This window comes from Lissotriton vulgaris, chromosome 5, assembly GCF_964263255.1.
Source record: "Lissotriton vulgaris chromosome 5, aLisVul1.2, whole genome shotgun sequence".
Lineage (NCBI taxonomy): Eukaryota > Metazoa > Chordata > Amphibia > Caudata > Salamandridae > Lissotriton > Lissotriton vulgaris.
In genome coordinates this window covers 1,923,854,180-1,923,870,762 of record NC_141693.1, presented here as the reverse complement: position 1 = coordinate 1,923,870,762, position 16,583 = coordinate 1,923,854,180, and the positions used below count along the sequence as shown (strand labels likewise).

The 16,583-nt window shown below is 43.2% G+C and overlaps 1 protein-coding gene across 1 annotated transcript in view; it reads right to left on the bottom strand.

The window, feature by feature from the left end:
* The window catches only part of EGFL8 (EGF like domain multiple 8), a 54,088-nt gene extending 40,144 nt beyond the window's left edge, over positions 1 to 13,944 (bottom strand). The window contains exons 1-2 of the mRNA XM_086924514.1: positions 13,760 to 13,944; positions 1,163 to 1,282 (exon numbers count right to left, since the gene is read on the bottom strand). Coding sequence (XP_086780640.1) covers positions 1,163 to 1,282; positions 13,760 to 13,842 — 203 coding nt within the window. The 5' untranslated portion in view covers positions 13,843 to 13,944. The remainder of the gene's footprint in view (positions 1 to 1,162; positions 1,283 to 13,759) is intronic.
* Between the last annotated feature and the right edge of the window lie 2,639 nt (positions 13,945 to 16,583).

Below are 16,583 nucleotides of genomic sequence, written 5' to 3'. Positions count from 1 at the left end.
CCATTTTGAAGGACCTAAATGTAGGACATTGAGCATGAAGGAAATAAGAACAGGTTGTACTATTGTCCCCATCATGCAATCGTAATGCTCTAAAACACATTTGTAAAAAAACATACCTAAAAATATTTAGGGCCATTTTTCCAAAACAGACGATTGTATCCTGGGCACAAGTCCTAAAAAAGAAGTGGGGGGACGCTGATGTCACGACAGGAAGTGACATCATGAAAGGTGGCTTGCACTCAGTTGAAGTTTTTAGTTACCCAGCTCCCGGTAAAATAAGTGGGGGGACGCCGTCCACCCGCGTGGTACCTAGACTCGAGCCATGATTATAGCTTACATCAAGTTAGAAAAAACTCCAAGTCACTTTGCCGTCTCAACGAGGCTGTATAATAATCGTTAACACTTGTAGGCCCACAAAACAAGACTTACTGAAGCATGGGGTACTACACAAATTCCCAATACATTAATTAATTCTTTGTATGCATGAAGTAATACATTCGATCAGGTTACACTGTCCGTGTACTGAAGTTTCATGCAGCCCCCTCTCTGGGTGTAGGCGTAGCTCACGTAATTCCATGTAGTGTAATCACACTGAATCACCCAAAAAGTCAGATAGATTACACGGTATTACACGAGAGGAGTAATCCTGAATTTAGGGCTATTTTACTAATGCAAAAATGTCCTCTCGCAAGGATACATTTTGCACTAAGAAATAGCACTAAATGCAACAGAACGTGAATAGCGAGCAGTTATTCGCTCTCCCTATATGTGCACTTGGGGTATGATTCCTCCCAAGTTACTCCCAGCATTCAGCAATATTTTCTTAGCTCAAAATGCACCTTTGTGTCCAAAATGGATGCAAGGATGCAATTTGTGCTAAGAAATAGCGCTAAATGCAGCAGAAAATAAATAGTGCGCACGAGCAGCTGCTCACGCTTGCTAAATGTGCTCTTGGAGTAGGATAATTCCCCCAAATTACTCTTAAATACTCAAGCCTGCGTAATCGTGTTATTATCGATAATTCCGTGTCAAAGAGTAAAGCAAAGTTAATAAATTACTTTGATTACTCTGTCCAGGCCTACCCCTCTCTTCATTCTTTAGGGCCTCAGCAGGACTCTGGTTCTCTTCCCTGGCTCCCTCCAGTTCTCGCGCCTCACTTTACCTGTACAGGCTGCAGATCCGGTGCCCTTTGCAGGTGGTGATGTAGGGGTGGTACACCGGCTGAATGAAGGACTCATTGTAGAAGAGCGGCACTTTATGTGTCTGCTTCGAGCATACTCCTCTGTGGGAACAAAGAACAATACAGAAGGCGCAGTTACTTACACAAGGCACAATCAACCAGACAGCGACAACATGTTTTGGTACAGAATGCGACTGCAAGAGTGGACTGCTGCAGGGCAATGCAGCTGGCTCTCAGAGGAGCCCAGTGATGGCCTAAGCGGACCTCCACTGCACTGCAGTCATCCCTACAAGACTTCTAGCAGGCATTGTGTCAGAAAGGCTCACTTCTAGAGATGCTGTACAGAGGCACTGCCTCTCAAAGTGACAACACTTCTATTCCATTCATCAAGCAACTGTAGAACTAAGCGTTCTGCATCAAGATTTAGCTCCCTCCTAGCATCTGTTAGGACAAGTAAACAGGCGTAGTACTTAAAATGCTATGTTTATTTCAAGTGCTCAAAATCCAGAATTCCACTGGCTTGTAAAATGAAAATAATGAATTTATGAAATTATAGAAAATGATGAGCAGAGTCTCTGAAGGTATTCCAAATCGTCCTGATTTCAATAATAAATTTATACAGGAAATATCTTCGGTTAACTATAAATTAAATTTAGTTGTGGCTGTAAAGGCTGTAAAATCACCCATCTTTTTTGGGAGGAAGACGCGGTCACGGCCGGAGGGGCCATTCTGCTACTGTGGCATTTCCCCGTTAGGCTGCAGGATGGTGGTTGCTCCTAGTGGATAGCTGCTATGACCCTCGGATGGCTGCTATGACCCTCGGATGGCTGCTATGACCATCGGATGGCTTCTATGACCATCGGATGGCTTCTATGACCCTCAGATGGCTGCTATGACCCTCGGATGGCTGCTATGACCATCGGATGGCTTCTATGACCATCGGATGGCTTCGATGACTCTCGGATGGCTGCTATGACCCTCGGATGGCTTCTATGACCATCGGATGGCTTCGATGACTCTCGGATGGCTGCTATGACCCTCGGATGGCTGCTATGACCCTCGGATGGCTTCTATGACCCTCAGATGGCTTCTATGACCCTCGATGGCTGCTATGACCCTCGATGGCTGCTATGACCATCGGATGGCTGCTATGACCCTCGGATGGCTGCTATGACCCTCGGATGGCTGCTATGACCCTCGGATGGCTTCTATGACCCTCGATGGCTGCTATGACCCTCGATGGCTGCTATGACCCTCGGATGGCTGCTATGACCCTTGGATGGCTGCTATGACCCTCGGATGGCTGCTATGGCCCAAGCATGGCCCTAGGTTGCATTCTAGTTGCAGTCTTCATAGGTGTGGGAGGAGCTTGAATATTTTTTTCGAGGGCTTATTTTTTCAGTTGTAAAAAATGTTTCCAAAAACGACTTTCCCCGCATCTAATGTCCCCACCTTGCACACAGTTTCCCCTTCTCTGAGTATCCTCTCGCGTACAAAAGGTAAAACTGCCAAAAGTGTTAAAAATCAAAACTAGGTTCAGGGCCCGTTGGTCTGAGGTGCATTGCAGTTTTATTTATCCTATTGTAAGCCCAGAGTTATCCCTTTATCCTATTCTAAAACATGTAATATTACTGATTTTTGTTTTAATAAATGGGGTAGAGGTTTGAGAAGGAGGTAGAGAGGCTGCCTAGAGAGGTGTTTACTTTGAGTAAGAGTAGCTTACGGCTAATATAAAACAGGCCCTTCTGTCACCAACAGAAACCCGCAGAGTTGGGGCGTGACTGTCCCCTGACAGGAGTTGGCCCACTTGTGTAAAGTTCCACTTCTACGCTCTTTAACCTTGGTCCTAGTGCTAACATTCCAAGTGTATATTGGTCCTGTTTGTGTATGTGGACTGTGCGGTGTGTATAGGTGAAATAGAGTCATGGGAGGCCCGCGACTCCCATCTTGAAAGCCCTTGGCTTGTCCCTCTGCACAAGATGGAGGTGAAGCTGTTTTCCCATAGAGTGGAGGAGAATTACTGACATTCCTGAAAGTGGAAGGAATTAACTCAGGCACTTAAATGGGGAAAGAGGAGATAGGGTTCCTTTAGAAATTTGATTAGGTCCTTTTCCTGCGAGGGGCTGCTGATTAATCTTCTTGTTGCGCTGCACATTGGTAGACAGTGGGGGTAAAGATTGGGACTACAGTCTCTGTTCAGAGTGAGAATGGTCTCTTAGAAATTGGCAGGCGTTTGTCTCTTTCCAGTTCACTGTCAATGTTGTTGTTGAGCTGGATACAGAAATATGGATCACTGAAATAATATCGAGGGACAAAATATCGACTTACAAAAATATCGTGGACAAAATATCGACAGTCAAAATATCGAGTTTGTATCTACAAACAGGTAAGTACAAAAATATCGAGTACAAAATATCGTTTACAATAATATAGTTGTAAAAAATATCGACTTTATTAAAAACAGTGTTAAATTAAATTAATATTCAAATTTAATTACTAAAATATACTTAAAAATACTTAAATTAACTTATAATAATTAAATAATAAATGAAAATAATAAAAATAATTTTTTACAATCTTATTTGTTAAAACATATATATAGTAACATACTATAATTAAATAAGATACTATTATATTACCGTACGATACCAGAAGTGTAAAAAATACTATTCCCACTCCAAAGAGTGCAAGCGTAGGGAAAGCGTTGGATAGCGTAGGGGTTAAAATTACTATTCCCACTCCAGTGGGTGCAACAGTAGGGAAAACTGACCCTGAACCCAAAAAATACCCCTTAACCCAAGAACTGAAAACTGACCCTGAACCCTAAAAATACCCCTTTACCCAAAAACCCAAATCTGACCCTGAACCCTAAAAATACCCCTTTACCCAAGAACTGAAAACTGACCCTGAACCCTAAAAATACCCCTTCACCCAAAAACTGAAAACTGACCCTGAACCCTAAAAATACCCCTTTAGTCAAAAACTGAAAACTGACCCTGAACCCTAAAAATACCCCTTTACCCAAAAACTGAAACCTGACCCCGAACCCTAAAAATACCCCTTTACCCAAAAACTGAAAACTGACCCTGAACCCTAAAAATACCCCTTAACCCAAAAACTGAAAACTGACCCTGAACCCTAAAAATACCCCTTTACCCAAAAACTGAAAACTGACCCTGAACCCTAAAAATACCCCTTTACCCAAAAACCCAAAACTGACCCTGAACCCTAAAAATACTCCTTTACCCAAAATTAATTAATATTATTTAATTACCAAATAATTATTAATTAACAATAACAATAAAGTAAATATATTAGCACATTAGCTGTAATTAATTTAATTTAATAATTAATATTCTTTTTTCCCCAATTAATTAATTAACAATAACTAAAAATTATATATATAAATAAATTACTCTATTTAATGTAATTAACTAATTAATATTATTTAATTACCAATTAATTACTAATTAAAAATATGAACAAAATTATATTCATTAATTAACTAATTAATATTAATTAATTACCAATTAATTATTAATTAAAAATATTTACAAACATATATTAATTAATTAATTATTATTAAATTACTCACCACCCTTATCCCCTATTAACCCAACATCCCGCTCCTAAACATTAACTACAATTTATATTACTATTAATACATTTTTTTTAATTTTTAACCTTTTTTCTACATATTATCGATTTTTTTGAGTCGATATTTTTGTACTCGATATTTTTTTATCATTATTTTATACGATATTTTGACCAACGATATTTTTGTAATCGATATTTTATTGTTGTCGATATTTTTAACTCGATATTTTGTCCATTCGATATTTTGTAGTCGATATTTTGTCTGTGCACCCAGAAATATCACACCTCTGTGTGCCTCTGTGGTGGGTACTCCAGGCTGGAGATTACCTTGCTGTGCGGAGCATCACTCTGCATAAAGGTTGTGTCTGGAGTGTAGCCTGGAGAGGACACATGAAAAGAGAACCGACCAGGTGGGCACCCTGAATAGCGAACCCACAATATTTCTAGGACGGAATATCGAGGACAAACTATTGAAAAATTATACTGAAAGGTAAGCGAGTCTAGATTTTATATACCTAAATCCACATATATGCACCTATGCTGTAAACATATCTTCAAGGTATGTAGATGTGGAGTTAGGAATAGTAAATCTCTATTTCTCTGTAGGCACATCCCTTTCGATATTTAGTCCCTCGATATTCTTGTATCTCAATGTTGTTGGTGAAGATATTCAGTAGTAAAACCCCAACCCAAACCAGTTCTGAAATTGCAGGGAATCCACATCCCTGGCATGATACACGTATATAAACGTAGAAGCAACAGACCCACTTATCGTTGAGGTTCCAAGTTCTCTTTAACCAAGAAAGGGAGTGCTCCGTGGGGTGACCATAGTTGGTATCTGCCTTACCGCCAACTTCCCAAAGGTGAGAGGACATCACCTGATTACTTGTCTTGATGGAAGCTGCTTTTCCTCTGACCTGTCGTGCCTTGATGCCAACCTGCTGCTGAGAGAGGGGAAGAGCCTGCCAACGCTGCAGAGGTGTGGCTGTCCATAGCACCAGAGCTGCCTGACCCCTGATGCTCTGTGGCTCTGCCAGCTGAAGGAAGATTGGGAGAGAAATCTGCGTGACCTGAGGTTTGTGGGCAGCAGTCTCACCAGGAAGAGATGTTCCAAAAGGGAACGTGGTCATAGTCGTTACCAAGGGAGAGTGTGTCAGACGGACATGTGCTGCTGAGAAGTCGCGCCAGAGGCGGTGTGTGCCACCAAGAAGCTGCATCTAAGGCAGACCGTATCACCGCCATCTGAGACTGTGTCAGAGGCGTAAGGTGCTGCTGCACCTGAGACGCTACAGTGGCTGACCTAAAACTGCTGTGACTTACTTGTAGAGATGATGCTCTGGAGAGAGTGATGACACGAGGAAGGCCTTACGAGATCTTGGAGTGATCCGCAAAGTGAGAATAAAAGTTCAAAGATGCTATGTGCAAACTGCAAAGGCACAGACTTAGGGTGAAGCGCCCAGGAGCGACAGCAGAAAATGGAGCCAGGAACCCGGAGACCATCAGCCAGGGTTGGTGCTCTCTCCTCCAACTATTTCACAGTTACAGACCGAAGGGATGGAGTGCATTGGGGTCAGGGTGAACAAACTGCAGAACCCTGTCGGTGGGTCCTTGTCTACTAAACTGGATCAATGCTGGAGGCTGGATATAGAGCAGTGTGTCCAGCACAATACAATATGGGTTTTACTTCCAAAGACAGGGGCATATTTTTCTTTGTTGTTGCGTCACCCTTTTACCACGCAAGGGGGTGCAAGGGCGACGCAACATCAAAGTCAGATATATCAAGCCACACAAGGCCACCTTTTGTGGCCCTGCATGGTTTGACAAATCTAGAATAATGTCAGACGGCGCAAATCGCTGCATTGCGTTACTCTGCCCAAGGGAGGCGTTCTATGAGTAGATCGGGGGTGTTCCCACTCATCCACCCATGGAATTTGGTGCATTCCCAGATTTACGATTAATGGAAGACCTGGGAATGTTCTAAACGCTCCACCTCCCCAGCTGAGGCGCAACGAGGAGAAATACCTTTATTTCTCCCTTTTGTATCCTCTTTCCACGTGTGCTGCCCTTTGCAGCACACATCGAAAGAGGACAATGCCACAGAGGATTGTTTTCGTGCAGGAAGGCATCCCTTCTTGCACAAAAAAATCCTGCTTACTGTTGTACTTTGTATAAGAAGACACTTGTATTAAGGATGTAGGTTTCTTCATTCTTCTTTAGTAATCCATGTCTATCAACATCAAACAGGGATCATGCAAGTACCACTGTCATCCAGCTCTAGTAACTCCTATGCCAGCCCCTGCCAGCCCCACCAGGAGCAGCCTGCCTAGCTGCTCAGCCCATCTCCACCTGTCACACACTCATACACACAGGCACCCAGGCATTCCACGCATCACAGGCACACCAACATTCCGTCACCATCTCTTGCTCTGGCTGAGCAGCTAGGAGGACCTAGGCTGATTCACATAGGAATGTAAATCACAGGATACAACACTTACAACCCTTGCACCTTGGTGAAAGGGGAGCCTGTGTTGGCGCTAGGCCGCTAAGAGTGTGCCACCACAAGGAAAGGACAGGAATGCGCCACATGAAGTTAAATACAGCGCCCTTTCCCCTTCACGCAGTACAGAGCAGCAAGGTGGCTTACTGAGTTGCGCTGCGTGAAGTATTGATTCGTGCGCTCCACAGTTTGGAAAATAATCACAGCACTCCCAAAGCGAAGTAAATACGTAATTAACAGTATTCCATAAGGCAAGCAAGCAAGGGAACCAGTAGCAGTGTTCTCTAAGAACAGCATATAGAATGGCTCAGTGTTTGCCAAGAGTAACTTTATATTCAAAATGAACTTACTAATGATGATTTCATTTGGCAAATAGAATTTGGGCAGTAATACCCAAGAACAGGGAATACAATTAGTATAATTTTTAGCAAATGCAATTGGAACACGATAAACAAATGAAATTAGGGCAACATCTCGCAACATAGGCAAAGAAGAAAAATGGGTCAAGAAAAGCAAAGAATATTGGGACAAGAGAGTCTAACAAATGTGGGGAATATCCCCATAAAAAAGTGAAGAATGTTGAAAAAGGAAACAGAAATGCCACTGAGACAGAGAAATGAGGAACACAAGGATAACTTTCTGAAAGAAAAGTAAAGAAAATAGGAACTAGTGAATACAAAAACCAAGGACACTATTGTATAAGAGAAGCAAAGAAAGTTGGGATGAGAGAAGCAAGAAAGGTTAGGGCAAAATACCCCAAGGAAAGCAAACCCAAATAAGAAAAGAGAAGCAAAGACTAATGAGGCAAGACAAGGACAGAAAACATGGAAAACATTCAACAACAATGAAAGTCAAGATAATTAGGACAAGAGAAGCCAGGAAAATTAGGACATTTTTTCCCCTGGAAAATAAAAGGAAGTTATAGCACGAGAAGCTAAGACATTTAGGACATGTAGATCAAAGAATTTGTCAAAAATATCCTTCCCCCTCTCCCAAAAAACGGGGAAAATTGGGACAAGAGAAGCACAGAAAATTGGGACAATATTCCCCAAAGAGTATTGGAACAGGCGAAGAAAGAAATGTGCCAAGAGGCAAAGAAATTACTGGCACTTAATTTCCCAACAAAAACAAAGAAAAGGGAGACAAAAAGTGAATGATATTCAGACAAGAAATCACGAGACACAAACGTAATTGAGAAGTTACAACAACGCAATCAAGAAGGCCAAGAAAACTTACTTTGCGAAGCGCATAAATGAGAACAGCAACTCGCCAACAGAGCTGTATAACATAGTAAAAGAACTCTGCATACCAGCCAGTATGTCCCAAACCCTGCCTCCCTCAGAAGAATGCTGTGAGAAGATTAGCAAATTATTTTCTGATAAAATCAGCAAAATATATTCGTCATTTAGTATCAATCCCCGTTAGACATTACCAATTGGAAACACCTGGATCCCCACCCCGATACCCTAGAATGTCTGGGAAGTTTTTCCCCTTTCACAGAGGAAGAGGTTGCTAAGGTAATGGGGGAAGTTAAATCTGGGTTCCCACTTGGTCCATGCCCACACTTCATTTTTGCCCGGCTTATACCAGCACTATGTCCATATGTCACCCAACTATTCAACCAATCTATAGAGACTGGAAACAGGCTATTGTGAACCCTATGCTGAAAAAGGCTGTCACGGACGTTCACAACCTAGCCAACTCTCGGTCAATCTCCCAACTCCCTTATCTATCTAAAGTTATGGAAAAGTTGGTTAATAGACAATTATCCAACTATCTTGAAACCAACAAACTACTAGACCCCTCTCAAAACTGCTTCAGAGCCACCAATAGTACAGAGGCAACCCTCCTGGCTGTCCTAGATAATATAAGACTAGTGTAGAAAGATTATAGCTAGATGCTGATATCAACAATAGCCTATTTAATAAAATTCTACACTAGTTCTATTCCCTATGTTATAGCTAGCTGTCACTATAGGGGTCCCTTGTTTCCTAACTAGATAATATAAGATCATTGATCGATCAGGGTAAGACTGCAGCCCTGATCCTGTTGGACCTGTCGGCGGCGTTCGACACGGTCTCACATAAAGTACTGCTGAAAACTCTACACGAAAAAGGTATACATGCCAAAGCCCTTCAGTGGGTCAGCTCTTTCTTGAGCAATTGAACGCAAACTGTACAAATGGGTGCGTTCTCCCCAAGCCCAAAAACCATCAGCTATGGTGTCCCACAGGGAGCCTCCCTGAGCCCCACGCTCTTTAACGCCGACGTATCATCCCTGGTAAAAATTAGTGAGAAATGGGGTTTCAGCATTTGTTCCTATGCTGATGGCACGCAACTGATGATAGCCTTTGTAGAAAGGCATGAGGACACCAGGATAAAACGAAACAACTGCCTCTCTGAGATGGCAACCTGGATGTCAGAACACTGTTTGAAACTGAACACTGAAAAATCAGAAATCCTGCTCTTTGGAGAAGCTAACCCAATCTTGGATGCATCATGGTGGTCCCAATCATTGGGAGACGCCCCGGCATCCAAGCAGTTCGCAAAAAACTTGGGCGTCCTTATTGATAACACCTTAACCATGCAGGACCATGTGCGGAAGAAGCTTCGCCACTCTGAAGCCCCTAAAAAGGTTCTTTCCCTGGATTCCAATGGAATGCAGAAAAACAATCACACAAGCCCTATTCATTATAAGCTAGATTACGGGAACGCACTATTCGTGGGCATGGCGGACTACCTCTTTGCACGCCTGCATCTTATACAAAATGCAGCTACCAAATTGGTGTGCAATAAAAGCAGATATAGCTCAGTGTCAGATTGTTTGAGACAGCTCCACTGGCTGGCCGTATGACAAAGAGCTAGATTCAAGCTTCTGAACCATGTACACAAGGCCCTACACCAATGCGGTCCCAAAATTCTTCAGAACAAATGACCCGACCAGGTGCCTGAGGTCATGCTATCAGGGGCAAGCTAGGACAAAACATATTAAAAAAAGCAAGGGCAGGAAGTCGCTCCTTTTCCTACCTGGCTGCTACTCAATGGAATGAATTACCACTAGACCTACGTCTCACTGATGACTACATAGCATTTAGAAAGAAGCTCAAACCCACCTGTTCCCCAAGGCCGAATGTTGGACATTCTAGCAGCACCCCACTTCACCCCACCATGAGATCTCGCACCTCTAGTGCCATGATATCCTATCGGATGAATGATGCGCTCTTTAAATAAATAGATAATTGGGGCAGTATTTACCAAGTTAAGAGGACGTGAGATAGGGTCAGCCTTGCTAAACATTTTTTTATTTGATCTCATCTGAATCTATCTAACCAAAAAGGTATCTAGATAGTTTTGGTTGCCAGATTTCTGAATCAATAACATATCATTCCTTGCCAGAACTGTCCACCGAGCATGTCGTTCTAATGAGCTGGTAAGGTATGATTCTGCTTCTTGAAAGCAGACACGCCAAGTTCCATCTATATGTAAGTATGAGGCAGAGACATGTCACTTGGATCCCTTGAAGCGCTCTCCTGGCCTCAGAAGTGAGACCTTTCCTGTAAAGTCTCAGACAGTCACACCCATGCATTTTGGTGGCCTTGAAGTTGGGCTGGGTTACTTTTGGGACTGCTTGTCTGCAGTGTACTCCTGTAGTCCAACCAAGGGTTGAAGAAGGCACCTATCAATCAGACAGGTAGGGATGGTGGAACCGGTTTGATAGTCCTGTTAAGGCAAGCAGTCGAATGTGGGTAGGAATGGCATTGACACATTTATTGGAACATTTTGATCCAAATGGAACACAGTATTTTTTACCTTATTATTAAGGCCCACAGTCCGGGTCTAGGTCCATATATGGTACTGAATATGACTGCAGGGACGTGGTGGAAAATATTCAGAAATACACTGATGGAGGGTTTTGCCTCCAACATTTTGGTTGCAATAGACACCATGGCCCAAGAACCAAAATAAAAGTGGCCCACATTTATGAACTGAGTAGTAAATATGTGGCCCACATTTATGAACTGAGTAGTAAATATAAGTGGACCACATTTATGAACTGAGTAGTCGGGGTCCCCTTCTGACCCATGTCCTGTTAACCTTTCTTTTTCCTCTGCAACTGTCCCGCCTTGCTGGAAGCAAGCCAAACTGCTACCGCTTTAAAAAAGGCTGGGTTGGATCCGGCCGCTCCTTCCAACTACCGGCCCATTTCACTGCTGCCAGCCCTGGCGAAAGACTGTGAGAAGATTGCTTTTAGACAGTTAGACAACTTTATTGCATCATCTCAAGCTCTGCACCCGGCTCAATCTGGGTTCCGAGCTGCTTATAGCATGGAAACGGCGCTGGTTGAGATGTCTGAGGCAATTCGGGAGTGCCTTGATGGAGGCGGTAGAGCGGTTCTGATTTTACTAGACCTCTCTGCCGCCTTCGATACGGTGCCCCATGCCCTACTTCTCACTAGACTAGCTGCCACTGGTATCTCCGGATTAGCACTTGACTGGCTGACGTCATTTCTGGACAATAGGACGCAATAGGTCTGGATGCCACCTCACGCCTCCGTACCTAAGAAACTCAACACTGGAGTTCCACAGGGGTCTACTATGAGCCCCCTGCTTTTTAATATTTATTTAACTCCTCTGATTTACCTGGCAGAACAACTGGGGGCCAAAATAATGGCTTACGCCGACGATACCCAACTTTTGTTTACCTGGTCAAAAGACAATTTGGATACGTCGGCGGTCCGACTCTGCCTCTCATCGGTTTTTCGCTGGCTAGCACTAGCCCAGCTTAAATGTAATAAAGACAAGTCAGAGGTTCCCTTTTATGGCTCTTTTCCGGATAAATTCAGAGACCTCCTATGGCCACGAGATCTGCCATGTCCTAAATCCATGGGTGGACCAGCAAAGAACCTGGGGTTCTGGTTTGGGAATGACCTCAGGTTTGAGGATCATATTAAAAAACGTACGGGAGTATGTTTTGCCACTCTCAAAGCCTTACGTCGGTTTTTCCCACTCCTTCCGAGAGAGGCAAAAGAGACGGTGTTGCGTGCCCTAATACTTTCCAGACTTGATTACGCAAACGGCCGGTTTAGCGGTCTACCTGCTTATTTGATTCAATGACTCCAGGTCATCCAAAACGCGGCCGTAAGACTTCTGTTCAATCTGCCCAGGAGATCCAGCGTCCGCCCCTATCTGCGCAGTCTCCATTGGCTTCCGGTTGTCCACCTGATTAGGTTTAAAACACTGGTTCTCTCCTTCCGTGCGACCCATCAGATTGGTCCAGTATACTTGAGGAAAAGGTTTGCCTGGTATGTCAAGAATTGCCTGCGCTCGGCTAATCAGTGTCAAATGATTGTGCCTAGATTCAAGTACTCCCGACTAGGAGGCCAGTCCATTTCGGTTAGGGCCTCTATGGCCTGGAATGCTCTCCTTTTCCTTCTTAGGGCTGCCCCGACCATCTCTGCCTTTAAGAAGGGGCTGAAAACTCATCTGTTTAATATCACCCTATAATTGCTAATTCTCCCTCGTACTCTGAACATTCTCACCTTCCGCGCCAGGATACTTTTTTAGTAATAGAGCGCGTTATAAAAGCCTTTATAACATAACATAACATAAATAAGTGTCCCACATTTATAAAATGAGTAATAAATAAGTGTCCCACATTTATAAAATGAGTAATAAATAAGTGTCCCACATTTATGAACTGAGTAGTAAATATAAGTGTCCCACATTTATGAACTGAGTAGTAAATATAAGTGGCCCACATTTATGAACTGAGTAGTAAATATAAGTGGCCCACATTTATGAACTGAGTAGTAAATATAAGTGGCCCACATTTATGAACTGAGTAGTAAATATAAGTGGCCCACATTTATTAAGTGGCCCATATTTGGAAATCGAGCAACTCTGAGGTCACGCTGTCTCTTTGGTCTCTGGGTTATGGGGGGCTGCAGGTGTTTGTGCCTGTTGTAGGCAATGTGTGCGGTTATATTAGAGAAATGTGGCAGTGAAATTCACAGTGTTCCTTCCCTACTAAAAAGAAGAAGATAATTGACTAGTCCCTACTCTTCTGCCCAAAAGAGCTATAAATACATACACACTGCATGCGGTGAGATAACAGCATCCACAGCCTCCACAATGCTGCTTGCTACTCCTGGCTGATGTTTACATTTGCAAAAACACAACCAGAAAACTGTGCATAACACCACAAAATAGGCCCACACACTGACCTGTCACACTGGCCCATTTGGTACTGCCAGATTGCCTTATAGGTCAGTCTTACCCTGAACACCCTGTCAATCCAGCCTTGGAGGACTCTAGATCCTTGTCCCTCTAGCCCTGGAGGTCATCTCTACTTTCACGCCAGAGTCCAAAATGGATGGTAAATTGGAAAGGAACCCTCAATTGTCCTTCAACCCTTGAAGACCAACAAAGGCCCCAACCAGGGCAAAGAAGGTGGCCAAGGCGTGTTTGGGAGCCAGAGATCACTTACCGCCCTTCTTTGATGATCTGTCCGGGTACTCCCAGGCCCGCGCTCAGCACACACACCAGTAAGGCCAGCTCCATCCCTGGCATGGTGGAGACCCTGGTCCGGTCCTCCAGATCCCTCGCCCTTGGTTGTGTGGAGCAGGAGGGGTTGTGTTCAGAGATGGGAAGTGGATCTTCTCTCAGAGCCAATCACCTACAAGGAGAGAAACAATGATTTACTTGAGGAGCAGACATGAAGAGCCAGTGACCCCTGGTGGAGCAGGTCAATGGATTCACGCATCTAGTATAGAGATCCCTGCGTGACCTACAGAGCAAAGCGTCTGTTCACGGTTTATACAAAGACTACCATTCAGTTGAGAAATAATAATACCTAATATAACTAAGCCTATTATAACGAAACTCCTAAAGGCACCCCCGTTCATGGCAAGCGCTATGTAATTATTTGAAACTGTAATATCTGCATGCAAAATGTTGAGTCACCCAGGCTATGGTGTAAAGCACTGTATCAAGAACTGCAATTACAATATAAAATAAAATGAAGCAGGTAAAGACCAGTAGGATCCTAACGAGTGTCCTCACTCCGCCATCACTGTGCGCGTTGAGTGAAATCCCTCTCTCACTGCCAAGTGCAATCATTCCTCACCTGTTAACATGTGGGCACGTAGAAATGAGTGGATGGCGTAGCCTGCTGTACTCAGATCTGGCAAAGTAGTATGGCTTCTACTACTCTCTCTTGAGTAGGGATGGGGCCGGTGCTTCCCATGCCCGGGTAATAAATGGGGTCTCAGCTCCTTTTCCCTACCTGGGCAGGGAAGCTGCACATAAAGCAGCAGTTTGAGAGGAGGAGTGGGGAACACTGCAAAAAAGTTTTTACCTTTACAACATTTTATAGAAATAAAAAACAGACTCTCCCTCAATCAAACCTGTGAGCATCTGTTACACACAGATGTGTTCAACCATTGCAGATCTGCCACACCTCTTGCAAGCTCCCACAAATACACACAGGATACGGATACTTAGCTCAGCTGGTCATAACATGTTACCTTCTGTGGACACCACTAAATCATCAATGGACTCAGAGTACCCCCACTGAATGTGTACTAGAATCCAGGGCCCCTAATGAGTCACTACTGGAAGCTAGGGACCCCTACCTAGACAATTTCCATGATTTAAACTTCTAAACAATACACTAAAATACAGAACAATTAAGCATCAAACAAATACACAAATTATTAAATATTTTAGTTAGCTCACAAACAAATAGAAAAACTGAAATGTGAGTTTGAATGGAAAGGTGTGAACTTTTCTAAACTTGGGTTTTAATTCTAAAAGACCAATTGATATGCTAAACTCGTGCATAGCACTTTGGGTTACTTTACTCCTAATGCACGCTCTCATTTGGTCTGTGCTTCAACTGACGCCAACTATCGTCCACAGGGGTCACACAGTTGCGACCTCTGGCCACCCCAATATTAAGTCCATACGATGCCAAGATACCTAGTTCTAAAAGAGACTGACAGTGTGTTAAATGAGGTGGGCAGCACGGCTAAAGACTGCTACTCTGCCAGTGTTTTTGTTAACCATCTCTCACATCTATCTGAACAGTAGCACCAAAGCATGATCTTTGGTAACGAAAATGTAAAATAAAGTGTGAAACTGGACCTGAGAGTGCTTTATTGTTAAGTAACATGCAAACACCATCATTTCTCTCGTGTGCTACAAGAACAGAACTTTCCCACGTCTCATATTCCTCAACCAAAAGCTATTTAAATCCAGGAAACTCATTAGAACACATCTCCCTCCCAAAACAAACAGAAACAAGAAAAGAATAGAAACCATTTGGTGTGGTCTCTCAGTGAGCCTGGTGGTTTACATCATCTCTGCAAAGAGACTGACTGTGTTTCCTGTTTTGCTGCTTCAATCCTTTGCCCGTTCAGTGATCCTTATCCTTCGTATGGTCTCTCCATGCTCGAGGTGTGACCATTTCCCAAAAGCGAAGCATTTGTTTATCAAAACAGGCCCCATCAATTAAAAATAATTTTATCTATGACTAGGATGACACACAAGCATCAAATCTTCCACACCCTCTTTTGCACCATGACGCTTTTGATACTGCTCATTATACTGATCTTGTTGTTTTCATTTCATAACTTTGTCCCTGTCAGCATGTACCACCTTTCCTCCACTTAACCAAACTTGTGGCAATGTTGTGCCAGCTTCTCTACCCTTTAAGGAAACATGTGGGAACCCTCCACTAAAAGCTGTGGGAACCATATGTTAGCCCCTATATTATGACGTTTGTGAGTTTATTCCTAGGCAGCAACTCTCGATTGACAATTACAGACACATTTTTACCATGCGATTCAACCACTCACTCTCCCGCTCACAGAAGAGATGGATAAATTGCTGAGGGGTGGAGTCATTGAGATTATTGAATCTTCAGAGAGGTTGGCACCCATTGTTTTGGCAACCAAGGTGAGGGGAGGCCTCAATATGTGTGTGGATCTGAAGGATTTGATCTTTATCATCTGGGTAAAGCTGCATCTCCTAAAATAACTGAAATAATAAGTACAATAAGGAGGTGAATGTTTTCAGTGCATTTATTTGTCTTTGATGCATTATCAATCGGGGTTTTCCAAATGCTATCCTCATTGCTAATGAAATCAAATGCTAAAGCACTTTAAAAAAAAGTTAAATATAGCCACCACCAATTAGTTATTCCTTCAGTGAACGCCCAGAACAAACTGTCTAATTTAGATAAACGGTTCAGAATAGAGTCGAGCACTTCCAACTCCCCACATTCCTTATTCCAAATTAAAAGCTATACA